We start from the raw sequence: 19,300 nt of genomic DNA, 5'->3' as shown, positions 1-19,300 counted from the left end.
ATGCTGGGATTGAAGCCTGGACATTCTGTGCATGAAACATATACCACACCTCTAAGCTACAGCCCTTCTCCATTTTAACATCATATTTAATCTGGGCTTGGTTTAGTCTCAGAGTTGCACGCCCTCCTTTCCAAAGAGCAGATGCCCGTGGGGGGCAAGGCCAGAGTCAAAAAGTGGTCTGAGCAACAGATGTGCCTCCCACTTTTGCACATTAATACCTTCTAGCCATGCAGAGGTTTCTATCACCCACCCAGACAAACTAAATGTATTATCACAGTTCAAATATACATTCTAGCCAGGTGAGAGCACAGAGCAGGGATGGTGACTTGCCCAGAGAGATGAGACATGATCAGGGGAGAGTCTCAAGGGCCAGATCGAGAGGCCTGGAGGGCCACATCAGACCCCTGCTGTTCCCCTCCACTGCTTCAAGCCTTCATCAATAGCACTGAGTAATAAAAAGGTCTATAAATAACATTTTTGTTGGTAATTTTCTTCAGCTCCAGGGGTTTGTTTTTTTTAATGCAATATGTGTTCTTTAAGGCATCAGCTCCTGGGTTTTGGTTTTATTTGGGTGCAATGGTCGTGGGGACCCTCTTATTCCTAAGTCCTTATAGAACACAGTATAGAAGACACAAGCCATTGAGATCTTAGAGAAAGATAGAGAATGCAACAAACTCCCTTTTGATTTTGTTTGGGGACATAATTTAAAAGCAGTCCCATTAATCTATCAATCATTAATCTATTTCTTCAATTATTCACAATAATCATGTTCACAGGATTGTGTGCGACGAAGCTGTACCATTAGTGCAATGATTTCTACCTGCACAATAGGAGTTCCTCTCCCATTCCTCTTCCCATGCCCGCTCCAGAGAATTCTATTCTAGTGGTTCCCCCAATCCTCTGGAGCAAATCTGGGGTGTGGGGTGCATGTGTGGAGAATGGAGAGGGAGAAGTCCCATTGCGCATGGTTTTTTGTGCTAGTGGGAGGATTTTGTTGGCTACAAACCATTGTTTTCTACTAAAATAAATTACATGTCATAATCTTCTATCATCTTCAATTTTCCTGTTAAGAGTACATCACGTAGAATATATATCTTAGCTAATTTCTCTTTTCACGGTTTCTCTAATATTGACGATTACCATCACTGCCTTTCCTTTTCCTGACATGTGAGATGCCCAAGGGGTAGCCACATGCAGCTGTTGTTAGTGGTACACACTGCATTTCCTCCCCATTCATAAATGCCAGAAATTTGCTTTTAAAATAAATGTTTTTCACAGGTTTCCAAACAACATCCCATTGTTTATTGAAATGTTCTAGTTGCCCTGGGTTACCGGGGAAATGGGTGCTTGCATGCTTCTGATAAGCACCTAAAATTTGAAAATAAGCTATTTAGAACACTCTATTCTGTATATGCCCTAAAACAGTTATGCAGGAGACTATGTGTGTAGTTGAAAAATAATTATCTGCCAACATATGCATTATAGTACAAGCGCACAGCATTTACGGAACATACCATGCCGACATTGTCTAAAATACTGTACTTAGGGAATGGGTAATTAATTTTTAAAAAACATACTGTAATTAAATAACACATGGTACTTCCTCTTTCCAACAAGTGTTGGCATAAAGACAAGTAACACCACTCTTTGCGTTTTCAAGCAATTCTGTCATTTGAAAAGCTAAAATATCAGTGGGGTGGGTTTTTTGGCATGCTGTTAATCTGAACTCCTAAATGCAAGGCATGAAAAGATTTATATGTAGTAACAATAGCTGTAATGCACAGTGACATATGTAATAAATTGAATCTCCTAAAAGACACAAGCATCTTCCCAAAGCACTTTGAGATTATTTACACAGTCAGTATCCAGAGTTTATTATTGCAAGATTGTCATACTGAAACAGCAGCCTAAATCTACATGAACCAGGAATGTTTGAGCTGTGCAAGGTTTTCTTTTCTTTTCTTTAGTATATCTATCCCTAGGCCCCAACTGCACTGTGCATTTAAAGCACTGTTCCATGACTTTTAGTAGTCATGGCTTCCCCCAAAGAATTCTGGGAACTGTAGCTTGTTAAGAGTGTGGAGAGTTGTTAGGAGACCCCTGTTCCCCTCACACAGCTACAGTTCCCAGAATTCCCAGGGGTTGGAACAGACCTATGATGGAGTGTATGCAGAAGTAACACAGAATGCAAACAATTTGATCCATCTATCCCCAACTGACATACAGGCTCATGGGGAGAAAGGCAATCCTCTTTGTATTGCCTTGGGTCATGCAAATCTTTAAAAGCCAAAATCAGCCATGCATTCTCTTTGGCCATTAGCAGGTCACTATGTTCTTCTATGGAACTGTGCATCACCCACCAGAGGGATGGCTCCTACTCATATTTTACATGGCTATTTTCCCCAGGACGCAAGAGAGATAAGCCAGGGGTTCTTGGTCTTGCTGTGAGTAGGTGACTTTCTCCACTCACTTCAGTTCTCCTTTGCTCCTTCACCATGTAAGCAAATGTGGATAACTGGTGGCTTTGTAAAAAGGCTTTCAAATGTGACTTTTCCAAAAATGATGGAACAGAATGCCAATACACACAAACTGAAAACTAACTGATCTCTTGGTTTTCAATACTGAAAATATGAAACTGGTTAACACAGTGCTTCGGGCTCCCTATGGGAGCATACCAGAGTTGTCTCCAGGTGTTTGTGCTCATATGGGCAAATATTGTGAAATGGAATTGGTACAGACAGCATTCTTGCTTGCCTGGGCGCCATATTATATTTGTCACCATGAAGGTGTGACAGGAGAGAATCAAAACTACTTGTATTAACAAATAATAATTGTGTGAGCTAACTCAGTTACTGCTCCTACATGCTGTAAGGTTCCATAGGGTTGCCATATTTCGAGCTACAGTGGTACCTCGGTTTATGAACTTAATCCATTCTGGAAGTCCGTTCTTAAACCAAAACCGTTCTTAAACTGAGGCACGCTTTCCCTAATGAGGCCTCCCGCCACCAGTGCCCTTCCACCATTCGGATCCCGTTCTTAGACCGAGATAAAGTTCTCAAACCAAGACACTATTTCCGGTTTTGTGGAGTTTGTACACCAAATCATTCTTAAACTGGACTGTTCTTAAACCGAGGTACCACTGTATTTTGAACTATTATTTACAAGAATCAGCAAAAACGGCACTGTCAACATGGCTTGCCATATGTCTGGAATTTCGCGTACATATAGCTGATTTCCGCTCAGACACAGCTTTTGACCACAGTATTCTGTGTATGTCCGGGAAATTCTGGACGTATGGCAGCCCTACATTATCTCATGTCAAACAGCCATCACCTGTGTGCAGGATAGGTCACATAATTTTTAAACAATGGAAGGATAGCTTCCTAAGGTCATTATCAGATGGTTAGAACAGCAAGCTAGGGAGGGTGGACTGGCAAAAATTCCAGTGCAGGAACTGGCACAGTTCCCAGTATAGCCCTTATTCCCATTTCTACATAGAACTGACACTGGAGACCTGACACTGTCTCATTTGCACAGTAAAATAAAATAAAATTCTGTCTATGACGTCAGTGACAAGGCCAGTTACAGGAAATACAGGATCAATTCTAAGCTGCCATACTAATCATACTAAGGGAATATCCTACATATATCTGCACAGATAAGGAGGGGGGGAAACTGGTGTGATTGTTGACTAAATCTTTTTACTTAGACAGGAGCAAAATTTTATAGCTGTTTTGTAAGTTATGTTCTGTATGTTTTATATTTAATGCATTTTAGTTAGTTTGTTTGTTTATTCCATTTGTATACTACCTTTCTGCTAAGGTACCCAAGGAAGTTTAAAGTTTAAAAATAGTAAAATTAATAAATTGGAAGGGCAATAGCTCAGTGGTAGAAGGTACCATGTACAATCTTCTGGCATGCTACCTAGTGGATGCTAATATTATATGTCTGCAAGACCCTTCCAGGACTCTCATAAAACATCAGTTACAACGGCTGACTTCATGGCTTTAGCATCATGCTATCTTTCTCTTTAGCTTGTGGCTATATAGCTCAGTTGGTAGAGCATGAGACTCTTAATCTCAGGGTTGTGGGTTTGAGCCCCACACTGGGCAAAAAAGATGATGACCTTCGTGGTCGCTTCCAACTCTTTAATTCTATGCTTCTAAGCTCTTAACCTCCCTGTGTGGAGGCATGGGGTTGAATTTATTTAGTGCGCCTAAACCTGAGTTATTCAGAACATTCATTTGGAGAACTCTGTGTGTATGTGAGATATCCAAATAGGTTCTGAACACATGCTCCGTTTATTACAATGCGACTTGCAGCCTAGCCCTGTGCAGCACAGTTCTTATGTTTTCAGTGGGGACTCCAACAGGAAAAGCACCTTCATGTTTATCAGGCCCCATCAACTCTCCAGCAAGCTGATAGCTTCTAGTGTGATAAGAATGCATAAGCATCCTACAGTTTCAGCTTCTTCTGGTGAGCAATGAGTCACAGTTGCTGGGCTGCTTTCGAACTACGCACTGTGTGTCATCGATTTCCTGTTACACAGAGTCCCGACCTCAGAGGCGGAGCAGGAAAAAAAGTGACCAGATGCACAAAGCTTTCATCAGTCTGTGCAAGGCCAGAAACTACCGTGGAATCTTGAGGTCAGGAAGTGCTGAAGGAGAGCAAAATCAGAGCCCTTTTATGCCAGGAATGGGAAGGATATCCTTAGACGACATTGGATGAATGAAATGCTTATGAATAATGCTGGGCATAAAAGGCACAGCATTCAAGTGTATGAGCAGCCCAGTCACATCCCTGCTTTAGGTCAAATGATGGAAGAAGAACGATGCATGGCCACAGGTAAATTAGTTTCCCATCTCACATAAATGGACCAGACATCTGCAACTTGGTCATGCTTGAATTTTTTTTAAAAATCATATAATTTCCCCCTATGCTCAATGGGATTGCCCTTAGGATGTGCCTCAGGCATTCTCCTTCCCCCAGAAGACTCACTGAGCAGAAAAGCTGGATTATATAAAGGCCTTCCCCAAAGGGAAGAAAATGCTGCATCTGGAAATCAGAGGCCAAGTGCAGTCAGTGTTTTCTGATGTCCCACGGTGGGGAAAAGGTAGGATTGTGGATGGTTCTACAAGGAATGGTTGAAAGGATTGTGTGTGTTTAGCCTGGAGAAGAGAAGTTTATAGGCTGACACTTATTTATTTTAGACATTTATATACTGCTTAACTATTTGAATTTCTAAGTGGCATGCATAAAAAATTATCCACAGAAAATGGGAGAATAAAGCAATAAAGAATTATCACCAGACCAAACACTAACTTAAAATGTCAGCTGGAACAAGAAGGTTTTAGTCATTCACCTGAAGGTCAGCAAGGAGGGTCCCTGCTGTCAAATCTCAGTTGGGAGTTTGGGCCCAATTCACTGAATGCATGGTTTCTGGTAGTTATGAGCTGTGCACCTGAGCCATGGGAGACCACCATCAGAGACTGCCCTAAAGGTCTCAGTAGATCAGGAACAGGTGTCCCTTAAGAGACCCTGGATCCATACCATTAAGGGCCTGGTTAATTTATACAAGAATGTTGAACCTGGCCTGGTAACATCTGGGCAGCCAGTGCAAGCTTTTATGTGCTGGTGATTGTCTCTCCCCATCAACAGTCCAGCTGCAGCATTTTGTCCAGTCACAAAGTCTTGAGGTTACCAATGCATGAATCACCACAACTGGGCGATTCCATGATAGCAGTCTTTCTACAGTCATAGAGTTATAGAAATGTAGAGCTGGAGGGACCCCAAGGGTCATCTAGTACAACTCCCTGCAATGCAAGAATGACATGTGAAAGACTGTCCTGCAGAAGACAGAGCTGTTTCACAGCAGAACATACTGCCTCAGGAGGTGATGGGCTCTCCATTGCATTATGCACTGAGCAGAGAGTTAGACTTGCTGACCTCAAAGGTACCTTCCAATTCCACGCTGTGCAGTAAAGTGTAAAATGAGACTGCATATGGCTTTCCTGAGCAATCAGCAGCATTTATTGCATAGCCTAGGAAACATCTCCATGGTAATCGTCCGCCCGCAGTTAGGGAATCCACTGTGAATAAAAATACCTAGAGCTACTGACACTAGGGCAGCAGTGCACTTCCATTGCACTCCTCAACATTTTGTTTACCAACACACCACTCACTATTGTCTCTGGTTAGTATCATATTTGAGATCCCTCTACAACACGAATGGTAAAGCTGTGGCCCTTCAGATGTTCTTGGACTAAAGCTGCCATCATCCTTGTCCTCCCTCTTATGATATATTTCTCATATAAGACAATAGAATGTGAAACTAAAGTGCCATATTTAGCATTAAACGGGGGCTTACCTGGATAACTAGCTTATGTTCTTTATTTGGTAGAATCCTGTACGTATACACACAGTTCCGATACCTGCGACACATAAGAGGAGAGGATGTTAGAAGAAGAAAAGGTAAGTCTGGCAAGATATTTTGACCACAATGTTTATTGTTGTGTTGATAGTCTTTGGGGTAGAGAACCTGTGCCTCTCCCAATGTTGTTGAGCTCTCATCAGCCACAGCCAGCATGACAAATGATCATGGCTGATGGGAGTTATAATTCAGCAATGTCTGGAGAAACAAAGGTTCCCTGCTTCTGGTCTGAAGCATACAAGGCCAACTTGATCAGTCTGAAAACTTTATTTTTATTTTCCCCTTGATAACTAACTGCCTCGCCCCATTCCTGACTCTTGAGGTTGCAAAAATAAGCTTGAAAATGTCACATCGATACGTAATCATCAGGAAGGTTGTACAGTGACCCCACATTTATTGTGTTTTCAAATGTCACCATTATTCAAGTCCATCTTGAGATTTCAAAGGCTGTTTCTGGGATTCCAAAATTCTTAGTATACCTGGAATATTGAGTCTGAAGGCCTAATCAGATTTTACAAGCTACAGAGCTGTTCAGTATTTCTCTTTCTCGTTTCCACTGATAATGCCTAGTGTTACATCAAGTAAGAGTGGATGTCATCGTGTTTCTCCTATGCCACAGATGACAGCTAATGAACTGAGCTGGGGACAAGGAAATGTTCAGGAAGCTGTTAGCAGTAAGAGAGGAAAAGAGATATGGTATTGGAATGGCTCCATATGTATTAGTTTTAACATATTTGAGTTTTAACATCTCGTTGGCCTGGAATTCTATGGATTGGGGCTTCCAGGACAGATGGAATGGTTTCTGCTTTCTGGCTTGGACTTGGCATTTATCTCTCTCCATCCATTTCCTTCTCTTTTAAATTTTCCATTTAAAAAACAGAACCTCTAAGGGCTTGTGCCTTTGATTGCAAAGCTATGATGCCCACAGACATGGGGCAGGGGGGGGGGCAGATTTCCATCTTATCGAAAAGTGGAATTAGCAGAAAGACAGATTACTTTACAAAAATCCACCAAAGAACCTAAGACCATTTTTGCATCCCCCACTTTTTTGGCCATGGTCATGCTTAAGGATAAAAGTATCAAATCACAATGTCACTTAGGACAGAAACTGCTGTTTAGCAAGGAGAGAGGAGGTTATTTGTTTCAAAATGAGAAACTAATCTCTTATGCAGCAGAGACATACATATAATTGAAAAAGTTTTTGTGGCTGCATCAATTCTAATGAAAATACTAGCTGTTGAATGTGCCACTTGTCATAAAGTACATCATCTGTCTCCAGCCATAATCACATATTTTGAAAGACACTGTCTTCTGCAAAATTTTTCAGAGGCAAAGCAGAATTTCTGCTGAGAATCACTAGCTGTTCCGTAAGAGACCATGCTGTTTGCTTCTTCATCACTTCCAGAAAATAAGAGCAAGCAGATCATCTCAGGATTTGTCAAGACAGTTTTCAGAAATGTCATGGGAAAACATTCTACACAGATATTTCTCCAACACTGCTGCTCTCCCAGTGTGATCGAAAACAGAGGCTAATCCACCAGGATGAACACCTCAAAGCAAAGAACCCCTAAAAGTGAAGTCTGTAGTGGGTTTCACTTTCTGAGACACGGGTAAAGAAAGGGCTTCTCACACAGAAAGCATATCCACGCCATACATTTAATGCACATTTAAGCACCTGGCTGCCTCCAAATAATCTTAGGAACTGTTGTTAACCTTCGCCAAAGCTACAATGATCAGCACTTTTAACAGACTACAGTTCCCATCATTCTTTTGGGGGAAGCTATGTGCTTTAAACGTATGGTGTAGATGTGGCCTTAATCCCCACATGAACCATAGCAGACTCTATGCCCACTTGCCCACTACTAGAGCACTCCCATCTGTCTGTGAGCTGCTGTGGTAAGTGAGGGGAGAAGTATGGAAGGGTCTGTTGCTGTATACACTGGGAGGAACTAGAATGGCATTAAAGACTTTTGCCTCTTTCTCTGAGGTACCTAATTAAAACCTCTGGTTGTTGAAAAAAAAAGGGCCAGAAGTCATTTGATAAGGAGCTACACAGGGGCCAGATGAAAGCCCTCAGTGTATTTATGCTGGTGCTTATTTTCTATGATAAAGTCATTTTGCTGCTGCTTCTTTCTTTAAAAAACTTCTCTAAATTCAAGCATTCTTTTCCTTGGGATTCACTGTAAATCTCTGTTTGTGATTGCCTACCATTAATTATTTTATTCCTTAAATGTGCTTTAATGTTTTGCTTCACTCAGGAGTCTATGTCATTGAATGCAGTGGGGCTTATTTCCAGGTTTACAACCTTAGGCTGAGAATTAGAAATAATTCATTTCATTTAAATTATTTATCTCCTACTTTTCTGTCAAAGAACACAAAGTGGCATATATACAGTAGTTCTCCCTGCACGCACGCCCCCCCCCATTATTTTCACAAAAGCCCTGTGAGGTAAATTATGTTGAGAAATAGTGACTGGCTCAAGGTCACTCAGTGAGATACATCACTGAGTGGTGATTTGAACCCTAGCCTCCCAGATCCTAGTCTGACACACTAGCCTATCCTTTTTCAACCTTGGGTCCCCAAATGTTGTTGGACTACAACTCCCACCATCCCTAGCTAGCAGGACCAGTGGTCAGGGAAGATAGGAGTTGTAGACCAACAATAGCTAGGACCCAAGTTTGGGAAAGATTGCTCTAACCACTACACCAGATTGATCCACTTCTAGTATAGTGTTGTGCAGGCTTCCTCAATCTCGGCCCTCCAGATGTTTTGAGACAACAAATCCCATTATCCCTGACCACTGGTCCTGCTAGCTAGGGCTCATGGGAGTTGTAGGCCAAAAACATCTGGAGGGTTGAGGTTGAGGAAGCCTGCACAACACCATACTAGAAGTGGCTCAATCTGTCAATCTCATTTTCTCTATTTCTCTCTCTCTTTTTAAATCTTATATTCAGTTCTCCATACTTCTGCATCATTCTGTGAAGTTATTTTTAAAGTCCTCGTGAAAATATGCCAGCATTTTAGTGCAAATTTCTCCCAATGGGCACATTTTTGCTGGCATTTTTCCCTAATAAAATGCATTTTATATGCTATTTTCACTAATGTATGTACACTTCTATACACATTATTTGGTTGGAGAATTGCATCATGAAATTTGAAGAAGTGTGAGTTTCAAAAGGTAGCTGTGTTTCGGTTTACATATTGTTTCAGAAACTGCAAATTACGTAGGTAGGTTCTTCTTATTGAAGTTCAAACCAAACCCAGTTTCTTCCCCATCCCTACTCCCCAACAGCTCATCAGTAATATGACTGAAGTGTTGAGGACTAGAGAGGGAATTGGATTGTCCACAGGCCAAGATTAATTCTACCCACTGCTTTTTACAGAGAGATATCCAAGTGTAAAGAACAACATGGGTGTGGAAACAGCATTGCCACAGCCAGATCCAAAGATCTGGGCTGTTTCTGCAACTTTAAGAATAATAAAATGGGCTGTTTCTGCAACTTTAAGAATAATAAAATGTGAATTGTGAGGTTTTAGGGATGCAACTATAGCAGGCATAGGCAAACTCGGCCCTCCAGATGTTTTGGGACTACAACTCCCATCATCTTTCATGAGTCAGTTTCCAGAGTTGTTGTTTTTTAAGAGGATGTTGACTTATATTGGCCCATAACCCTAAGCACTTTTATCCCTGTGCAATATACAGTGGTACCTCGGGTTACATACACTTCAGGTTACATATGCTTCAGGTTACAGACTCCACTAACCCAGAAATAGTGCTTCAGGTTAAGAACTTTGCTTCAGGATGAGAACAGAAATCGTGCTCCGGTGGCACGGCAGCAGCAGGAGGCCCCATTAGCTAAAGTGGTGCTTCAGGTTAAGAACAGTTTCAGGTTAAGTACGGACCTCCGGAACGAATTAAGTACTTAACCCGAGGTACCACTGTACTTCCCAGTATCAACACCAGACTGGGGGAGAAAAGGATTCAGAGCAATGGATTTCAGGAATATAATGGGGGTGGGGGTTCAGATCCTTTCATCCACAAGACACTTTTTATGTAAAAATCAGACCTATTACCACCCTCCCTTTATATGCAGTCCTGGCAGATATGTGATTCAACAAATGCAACATTTCACATCTATTTAGGTTCTGAATGTGTGAGACTTAAACTGAATGTGTGTGGCTGCACTCTGTCAATTCAGACGCATTCATGCTTTTGAAAAACTGATACAGTGCCTCTGGTCTGCATTGTTATAATGGTTATTTTTCTCGATGGATTGCCAAGTAATTAAATGATCCTTAACTGAACACAGAATCAAAACACCACCCGAGAATATTCCCCTTCTGTTCTCTTTCTGTTTATTATTTTTTTAACTCAGGGAAGAAAGAGCAGAAGATAGAGTTTTATCTGAAGAGTAGAAAAGATAGGAAAGAGCCATTAAAAAAAACACACACCAAAACCCAACAGCTTTTAGACTTAATTTCCAGACTTCTATAGTAATGGGAGTCTCACCTCCAAAAAGGACAATTAATTGGATGCTTTGCTTGGGGCTGGAACTATTGAACCAGCATGATTAGAATATCTGAGGGATCCTCACTTTTGACTGTGGGCTTTGATGCAAACAGTTTTCTGAAGGTATTTTCACACAGGACAATTAAATATATTTTTGCAGTTACTGTGGTTCTGTTTTAAATGTAAACCCTCCCTTGCCCTAGAATGTCTATTCACTTTCAAATGTGGCCCTCTCCCATGCTCTGTTCTTTCCTGACAGCTGTGTAGTCAAAGTGCTAATGAATCTTAATGGCATTTACAAATACATTTTTTAAAACAACAAGAACAACAACCTTCTTTTATTTAGCTACAGGCAGTTCTGTTAAAGACAGGAAGAGCTCAGAGAACATACTAGTGCAACTATCTGTCTCATCTGTCTTTATTCAAATTTTTATTTCCATCTCAGAACATGCTAGGAAAATTACTACTTCTTCCTTCACGGTAAGCACCACAGGACCTTTATTCTCTATTCTTTAAGCTTTGAACACTTTAGCTAGACAAACTAGTCCATTGAAAGGGTTTAGTTAGCAAGCTGTCTCATCCCTGCTTGAATTCTTATCAATAAGCTATTTTGACGTATGTTACGAAACCACATTTTTAGCTTACGCTTTGCTTGTGAACTTTTACAAGAACTGCTGCATTGAAGCATGATTTACGTCACAAACTGTTAAACACTGAATGTCCAGACAGTCTGTTCAGTTCCGAATATATTTGTGTCACTCATTTGCTGTCATGATAAAAGTTGCCTACCTAATTCGCAGTTTCTGTAACAATATGCAAAGTGAAACACAGCTACCTTTGAAACTTCCACTTCTCCAAATTTAAGGATGCAGTTGTTTAACCAAATAATGCATATAAAAATATGTGTATTGAGGCAAGATGTGCATAAAAATACATATGTTAATGAAAATAACACATAACATAATAATAAAAAAAACCATGCCTTGCCTCCAACTAAGTCCTGCACAAAGTAGACCCATTTAAATTCATGAACCTGATTTAGACATGTCTGCTCTGAGTAGGGCTAGCATTGGTCACAATCATAGATGTAACCTAAAAAATCATATACAGTGGTACCTCAGGTTACATACGCTTCAGGTTACATACGCTTCAGGTTACAGCCTCCGCTAACCCAGAAATAGTACCTCGGGTTAAGAACTTTGCTTCAGGATGAGAACAGAAATCGTGCTCCGGCAGCGCGGCAGCAGCGGGAGGCCCCATTAGCTAAAGTGCTTCAGGTTAAGAACAGTTTCGGGTTAAGAACGGACCTGCAGAACGAATTAAGTACTTAACCTGAGGTACCACTGTATATCCAATTCCACATGGGTGACCACATGATCACCCAGAAATTGCTGTTATGGTTGTATAGCAGCCAAGGCAAACATAGACACATTTCTGTGACTTCTTTGTTGTCATTCTAACTAAAATGCTAATTCCTCTGATTTTGATCAGTTGATGTGCTCCTTCAACAGTAGGCAGAAGAAGCCTTTCTCCTGCTTCCTCACCACAAACACAGCATCTTAAGTTATATGGGATATTATGATGTCCCATATCAAAAAGTAGAGGGTATAAGTGAAACATAGCAATGTATACGCTTTCCTTAGTGCTAATCTAGACAGATCAATGAAATATTTTTGCAGTTCATGGTGAAGCTATCAGGAAGCACTCTTAACATTTGCCGTTAAATAAAGATCACTAAACAAAGATATCTCCCACCCACATCTTAAATTTAAGCAACTGAATTTAAGCAACTGACACATCAGAATTTAGAAATCTAGATATCTAGATAAAAGTCATATAACTTGACCACCTGACTAGCAAGTAAGCAGTATTGGTTGCACAATCCAATTGAAACACTTTGTTAAAATGATTCCTTGAAAGCTTCTCCCGGCCTTCCTCAGCCTTGTGCCCTCCATATGGCTGGAGTCCTGGACTAGGCTGGAGGAGATACAGGTTCAAATCATCACTCAGCCATGATACTCACTGGATATCATTTGGGCAGTTTCTATTTCTCCGTCTAATCTACCTCACATATGAACTATCTTAAATCTATATTATTAAAAGTGACATAATCATATTCTTATATTTACCGGAAGTACTCCCTTCATAATATAGCTGATGAGGGTACCCCCTGAATGCCAGAACCTTGTTCTGATTGAAATTATTGAAAGGATTTCAAGTCAGGAAGCCCATCAAAAGCCTCAGACAGCCTTATAGATTCTGTGGGTTTAATTTAAGCTGCAGTTCTTAACGCATATATTAGGAAGTAAGTCCCATTGAACTTGGTGGGACTTGCTTCTGAAGAAACATGCATAGGATAAGTCTTTTAGTTTACAGGGTTAAAAAATAATAATGAATTACTTACAACCCCCCCCCCATATGCCCTCTAACATTTCAGGACCTCACTAATATACTGCTCATTGGATCAAGTTTTTTAAACAATGATACCTAAAGCAGGGTCTCTATATCCACATTTAAATGCTAGCATGCCAAGAAGTGTTGATGCGTCAAGCAATTTGTAGATCATATGCTTATGTTCTGGAGTCTATAAATGGTTTTCGGCTGCTAATTTCGGCCTTCTTTTTTTCATATCTTGACTGGAAATTTTTTTGTTTCAATGCATGGCTATGGCTGTACTGCAAAACACAAGCATGGTTCCCGAGAAGCCCAGTTTTCCTTTTTTTTTTAAAAAAAGGAATACTTTTAGGCTTCTACATTTGTGCAGGTGGGTTTTAGAAGGCATGGGGGGGGGCACTTTGCAGACGACATTCCACTCCATGAAAGAGAGCCCAGTCCAAGTGCAGTTTAAAGTTAAATAGCCATAAGGAAGGAGAGCAGGGACCTTGAAGTTCCTCACTTGGACTGGACACCTCATCACCATTTCCCCCCACTGTGGTAAGATATATTTGTAGTTTTATCATAACAATTATTTCTAAATTTGCATATATGCACACAAATTAGCATGTGCACATTTTATGCAAATCTGTGTCCTCATTCATTCTTCTTCTTGTAATGCATTTCCTCTTCTTTGGCAATCTGTAAGTGGCAGCTCTAAGGAGATGTGGTTATGCTGACATTTAAGATAGTGTTTTCTCCACTTCCCCAATGCTACAGTGTTGTGTTTCATACAGATGAAAGAAAGCTTGTGGTATTTTTCTAATATTTGTTTTAGGTAGCAGAGCATAGTGGAAGCCAATAGGCATCTGCAGCAGGGAGCAAACCTACTGACTGATCTCAAGATTCCCAAAGCAACAGAGTAGACTCACTTCTAAATGGCTTCCAGTCCAGCTGAATTCCAGCTCAGAAACTGACCAAGAGAAATTGATGCATGTTCTTTGCTGTGAGTAGCTGCTGAATTAAGGATATGAAAAGAATAGGAGAGATCAAAGGTGGCTCATCTAGGTGACTGCAAACAGGCCCTTCACAGAGCAGCTGATGAGCCGTCAGTCTATACCATCAAATAATATTCATATTTCTTTATGATCGGGGATTTCTCTCCAAACTTCTGCAGCGCTACCTTCCAGTTTCCAAGGTCCAAGAAATTCTTAATTCAAACTTCCTGAATTTTGCCAAATGTCCCATTCATGTTAAGCCATGTTTTACCTCTACAACCATAAACTTGGCTTGGGAAGTGTCTGTCTCTGCAACTCTAATTGGAAGTGCCTATGATTCATCTTCATGCTTCAGCCTTTGCTGGTCTCAACTACTTTGCATCTCTGACAGCAACAGCCAGTTGCACAGTCCATATAGCTGATCTCCCAGTCCCACAGTAGGGTCAGTATCCAAAACATTCATTTAATGCATTCTCATGCCTCTTTTAATAGACTTGGCTCCCTCTCCCCTAAGAATCCAGGGAACTGTAGTTTGCTAAGGGTGGTGAGAATTGTAGCACTGTGAGGAGTTTCCTAACAACTCTCAGCACCCTTAACAAACTAGTCTTTCCAGTCTTCTTTGGGGGAAGCCGCAGCTTTTTAAAGCGGCACAAGAGTGCTTTAAATGCATGGTGTTGATGTGACAAATAAATGGATTGCACTCCTGCTTGCGGGCTTCTTGCAGGCATCTGGCTGGTCACTGTAGGAACAGGATGCTGGCCTAGATGGGCCATTGGCCTGAGCCAGGAGGCTGCTCTTATGTTTTTATGGATGATCATGAGGTAAACAGATTTTGCCTTTACATCTTCCCAGTTGTGCACTGCAGCAGCAGTGGAGCGTATGCCCGCACTGCCTGGGGTGGGTGGGCAGGGTGCCCGCCTGCACGCCACAGTTCAGGGTAGGAGACAGGTGAGGAAGCTGCTGCCCAATCTCCTCCTGCTGTCCGCCAAGGCGTCCCCTCTCAAAATTACGCCTGGGGCTGCAGCACCCACAGCACCCCTCACTCTATGCCTCTGCACTGCAGTAGCGTCCAAGACTATGTACACCCTCTAAATATGTCTGAGTAGTTATTCAGAAAACCAGCATGTTTGTAGTATGCAAAAAAACAACCAACACACCTGTTATGGTTATATCAACTCGAGAGACGGAAAGGGAAAGAATGAACTAGTGGACTCCAAATTATCAGTCCAATCCTGTACACACCTACTCAGAAGTAAATTTCATTGAGTTCAATGGCACTTACTGTAAAGGACTGCAGCCTCAGTGACTTAATGGAAACCTTTAAAAAAAACAAAACAAGGCAAACCATAGGTGCAACAAGATGAAACCTTACTGCTACCTACATACGGTAATTGTTCAAGAAATTGCACTTTTGCAATTTAAACCTTTCTTTAAATCTGCTCATGTGTAGCAACTCTTCTCATGTAGCTTATTCTGTCATGCCAGCCATATACCCAAGTTCTTTTGCTGCCTCCAGTTGAGCACAGTTGAGCACAGGCATCACCTGTCACATACAGAGAGACCAGACCGTACTTTTAGCTCCATGCACTGCTTGCTGCAGAAGGAGGAGAGGAGCCGCTGAGTACAGTGGAGGCACAAGCCATACTTACAGCAAGCACAGGGCGTATGCTGAGGGGATGGACTCACTGGCCCGCACAAGGAAGCTTCCATCCTTGCCTACTTTAGAGAGCAGGTCCTCAGCTCTTGAGCGGGTGATGGTTCCGTGGTACCAGCACTGATCCATGCCTTGACTCGCGAGGGAAGGAGCCCGTCCCGAAACGAAATGAAAACAAATGTTAATTTAAAAATAACGATAACCACCCAACCGGCAACTTGTGTGGAGATCCCAGAGCTGTCTGTGTGTAGTGCTCAGAAGCAGAAGCAGCTGCTCACTCAGCTTCCTGTTTCAAATTGTGCAGAGAGAGGGAAAGGAAACAGAGCTGAACTTCCTCATAGAAATCAAGAGAGAGAGAGAGAGAGATGCCACGCACACTTCCCTGGCCCCTCCCTCTGTGCCACGGCACAGCCCACATCAGACGGAAGCCCATTCTAGCCACCAGCTTTGCACAAGGTTGATGGGTACAGTTTGCATTGCAGCCTCATTTGTCCAAAAATGAATCTGACCCTAGTCAACATACCATTCTTCCCCCTTTCCCTCCAGCCCAGCCCCATTTTGCATGTCTCTCTGTCCTCAGACATCTCTGACTTAAAACACAATAGTCTTTTATCTGCTTTGCCTGAAGAAAGGCCCAGTTTCAACTCCTGGCATTTCCAAGTAGGCCTGGAAGAAACTTTGGCCTGGAACTCTGGAGAGCCATGGCCAGTCAGTATAAAGCAGGGGTGCCAGCTCCAGGGGGCCAAACCGTTTTGCCTCCCACCTTCGTATGGAGGCAAAGTGTGGAGCTGACCATGGTGGCTGGCTCCTTCTCCTTCTCCTCCTCTGACGGAGGGGAATGTCTGAAGCAGCCTCCTGCTGCTGGCAGCGCCTAGAGGAGGAGGAGCCACATCTCCTCCTGACATCCTGATGTCATGCGTGTGACATTGGGATGTCACAACATCACACATGTGATGTTGCCCCCCACCCCCAATTGCCCACGTAAGCTGGTGCCTCTGGTACAGACAATACTGACTAGATGGACCTATGGCCTGACTCGGTATAAGGCAGCTTACTATGTTCTCTCAGTACAGTGGTACCTCTGGTTACGTACTTCATTCGTTCCGGAGGTCCGTTCTTAACCTGAAACTGTTCTTAACTTGAAGCACCACTTTAGCTAATAGGGCCTCCCGCTGCTGCCGCTGCATGATTTCTGTTCTCATCCTGAAGCAAAGTTCTTAACCCGAGATACTATTTCTGGGTTAGCGGAGTCTGTAACCTGAATCGTATGTAACCTGAAGTGTATGTAACCCGAGGTACCACTGTATACCACTGTACTGAATATCAGGAGAGTCTTAGACTTTGCCGCAGCTAATTGTTGAGAGGGGAGAAATAGTTTAATGCTCCAGAAATACAAGCTGTTGCTGATAGTGGGGAAATTGTGCAAATGATTATTGCTCTTGTCCCGAACATGTTGGAGGATTTTAGCATGTTGGTCAAGGCTGATATTAGAGGGCAATCTCGGGTCCTTCTGGCTTTTGTGAGAATTGTGAATTATTCCATATAATAAATGGACTGACATACTGGTATGTGACAGAACATTCATTAAGTTGTGAACGTGTGCTCCAATGATAGGGATGGGTGAATCTGACCATGTTGGTTGTTCCCAGCTTTTTATTTTTCACAGTCTTGTTACATTCTCCACATTTCGATATTGTTTGTGGCTTTTTTTAAAGTTCTCATGAAAATTCAGCAGCATTTTAGTGCAAATGCCTTATATTTTGCATGCAATTTCTCCTAATATGATGTTATTTCCATGAATATATTTTTATACACAATTTATCCTAGTATATGCATTTTGTACACAGCAGGAGAACTCCCTGCAAAATTCAGAGAAGTGTGAATTTTTGAAGGACAACTGTATTTTGGATCACATATTGTTTTGAAAAGAGCAGATTCTGCAGGTTTGCCTTTAAATGTGAATTGAATTTGTTCCCTGTCCAGTGACTGAGGGTGTGTTGAGAAGACGCTATTGTCAAGATCAAACTATAACCTTGTGAAAACATAGGTCCCTACCGTTCAATGGCCCTGTTAGCAATGTATGGACTCTCTTTCACCCCTGCTCCCAACCATGCCTGCTTGAAAATTTGGAGGATTGGTAAGAGGCCTTTAACCTCTTGTGGTCCCTTTGTGTAAGCTCCTTATATTTCTAGCCAGCTAATTTTTATGTATAGCCCAACATGGCTGGCATATATGAACATTAATTAGTATACAGCATTAGCAAATGAGCCAACATCTGCCTTCTGTGATGAACCTACCACCCACTTTTTGGGCAAAATTGCTTGTATATGGCTTGCCCAGGAGCTGCTTAATTACAGTATTAGTATTTGAGGTATCAGCCTTGCCTTGTTTTTAACCAATTAGTTTCAGCGGGTGCACTTAGAGGGCTCTCTTGACAGCCACTTATGAACCAGCTCCAGAATGTCCCTCCTACTGGTTGGGGTAAACAATGCATTTCTAAGAGTAAGTGCCAGGCAGCCTCAAATGGATAATGGATCCATGTATCCACGGTCTTGTTCAAAAAGCCATTATATAAATTCAGCAGCCATTTCATGTCTTCTCTCCAACTTTCCTTCTTGGGGGAGGTTGTGTTGGAATTAGAGCTCACCAGGTTACTGTTCGCATTTTAGGTCTGGGCCCAAACATGCCTTGTGGGTTTGGTTGATGATGCCCACCTGTCCTGCTAGATCAGACTAAGGCCTGTGCAGTCCAACCTTCTGTTCTTGAAGTGGCCTACAAGATGCGTATAGGAAGCCCACAAGCAAGACATGCATACAGTTGCACTCTCTCTTTTAGACTAGTCTCTTGCTTTCAGTTCTCTGAACCATGAAGCCTTGGTGACTTATCTGCAAGAACTGGCAGGTGTTTATAAAGTCACTCTTGATTTGAGAGGTTCCACAGTTATTCTTGGTAGAAACATCTCAGGGTTGCTGAAAGGCTGAATACTCATCCTCTCCCAGCAATTCCCCAGGGAAACTCAAGAGGCCCCATCTTATCCCTTCTCCTGTTCAATGAATGTATGAGGCTGCCAAGCAAGACCAGACATGGGCGAGAGCTTTGACAAAGAGGTTCCATAGTGTGCTTTGATTTTCAAGCAAAGGTGCCATTTTGGGTATGGACATAGGCAGATCAGTAGAATTCATGTAAAATCTGAAGTTTTCCAGCAGATAACAAAGACTCTGTGCATTATTTAGACATGTGTTTCAAACAGTGGTTCCACAGCATGGAATAAAACTAGCTTTAAAAATGCTGGGGAGAATTTTGGCAAAGGATATTTAGTATTATCTCTGAGATAG

The 19,300-nt window shown here is 41.9% G+C and overlaps 1 protein-coding gene across 2 annotated transcripts in view; it reads right to left on the bottom strand.

The window, feature by feature from the left end:
- The window catches only part of INPP5D (inositol polyphosphate-5-phosphatase D), a 57,397-nt gene extending 41,091 nt beyond the window's left edge, over positions 1–16,306 (bottom strand). For both annotated transcript variants that reach the window (XR_014511984.1, XM_083443194.1), the window contains exons 1-2: positions 15,961–16,306; positions 6,368–6,431 (exon numbers count right to left, since the gene is read on the bottom strand). Coding sequence is in view for 1 of the 2 variants with exons in the window: in XM_083443194.1 (XP_083299320.1) it covers positions 6,368–6,431; positions 15,961–16,094 (198 nt within the window). In the remaining variant the exon portion in view is untranslated. The remainder of the gene's footprint in view (positions 1–6,367; positions 6,432–15,960) is intronic.
- Positions 16,307–19,300: the final 2,994 nt, after the last annotated feature.

This window comes from Podarcis tiliguerta (genome assembly GCF_965153285.1).
Source record: "Podarcis tiliguerta genome assembly, chromosome: 5".
Taxonomy (NCBI): Eukaryota; Metazoa; Chordata; class Lepidosauria; order Squamata; family Lacertidae; genus Podarcis; species Podarcis tiliguerta.
The sequence above is the reverse complement of the archived record's forward strand: the minus strand, read 5'-3'. Positions and strand labels throughout refer to the sequence as shown.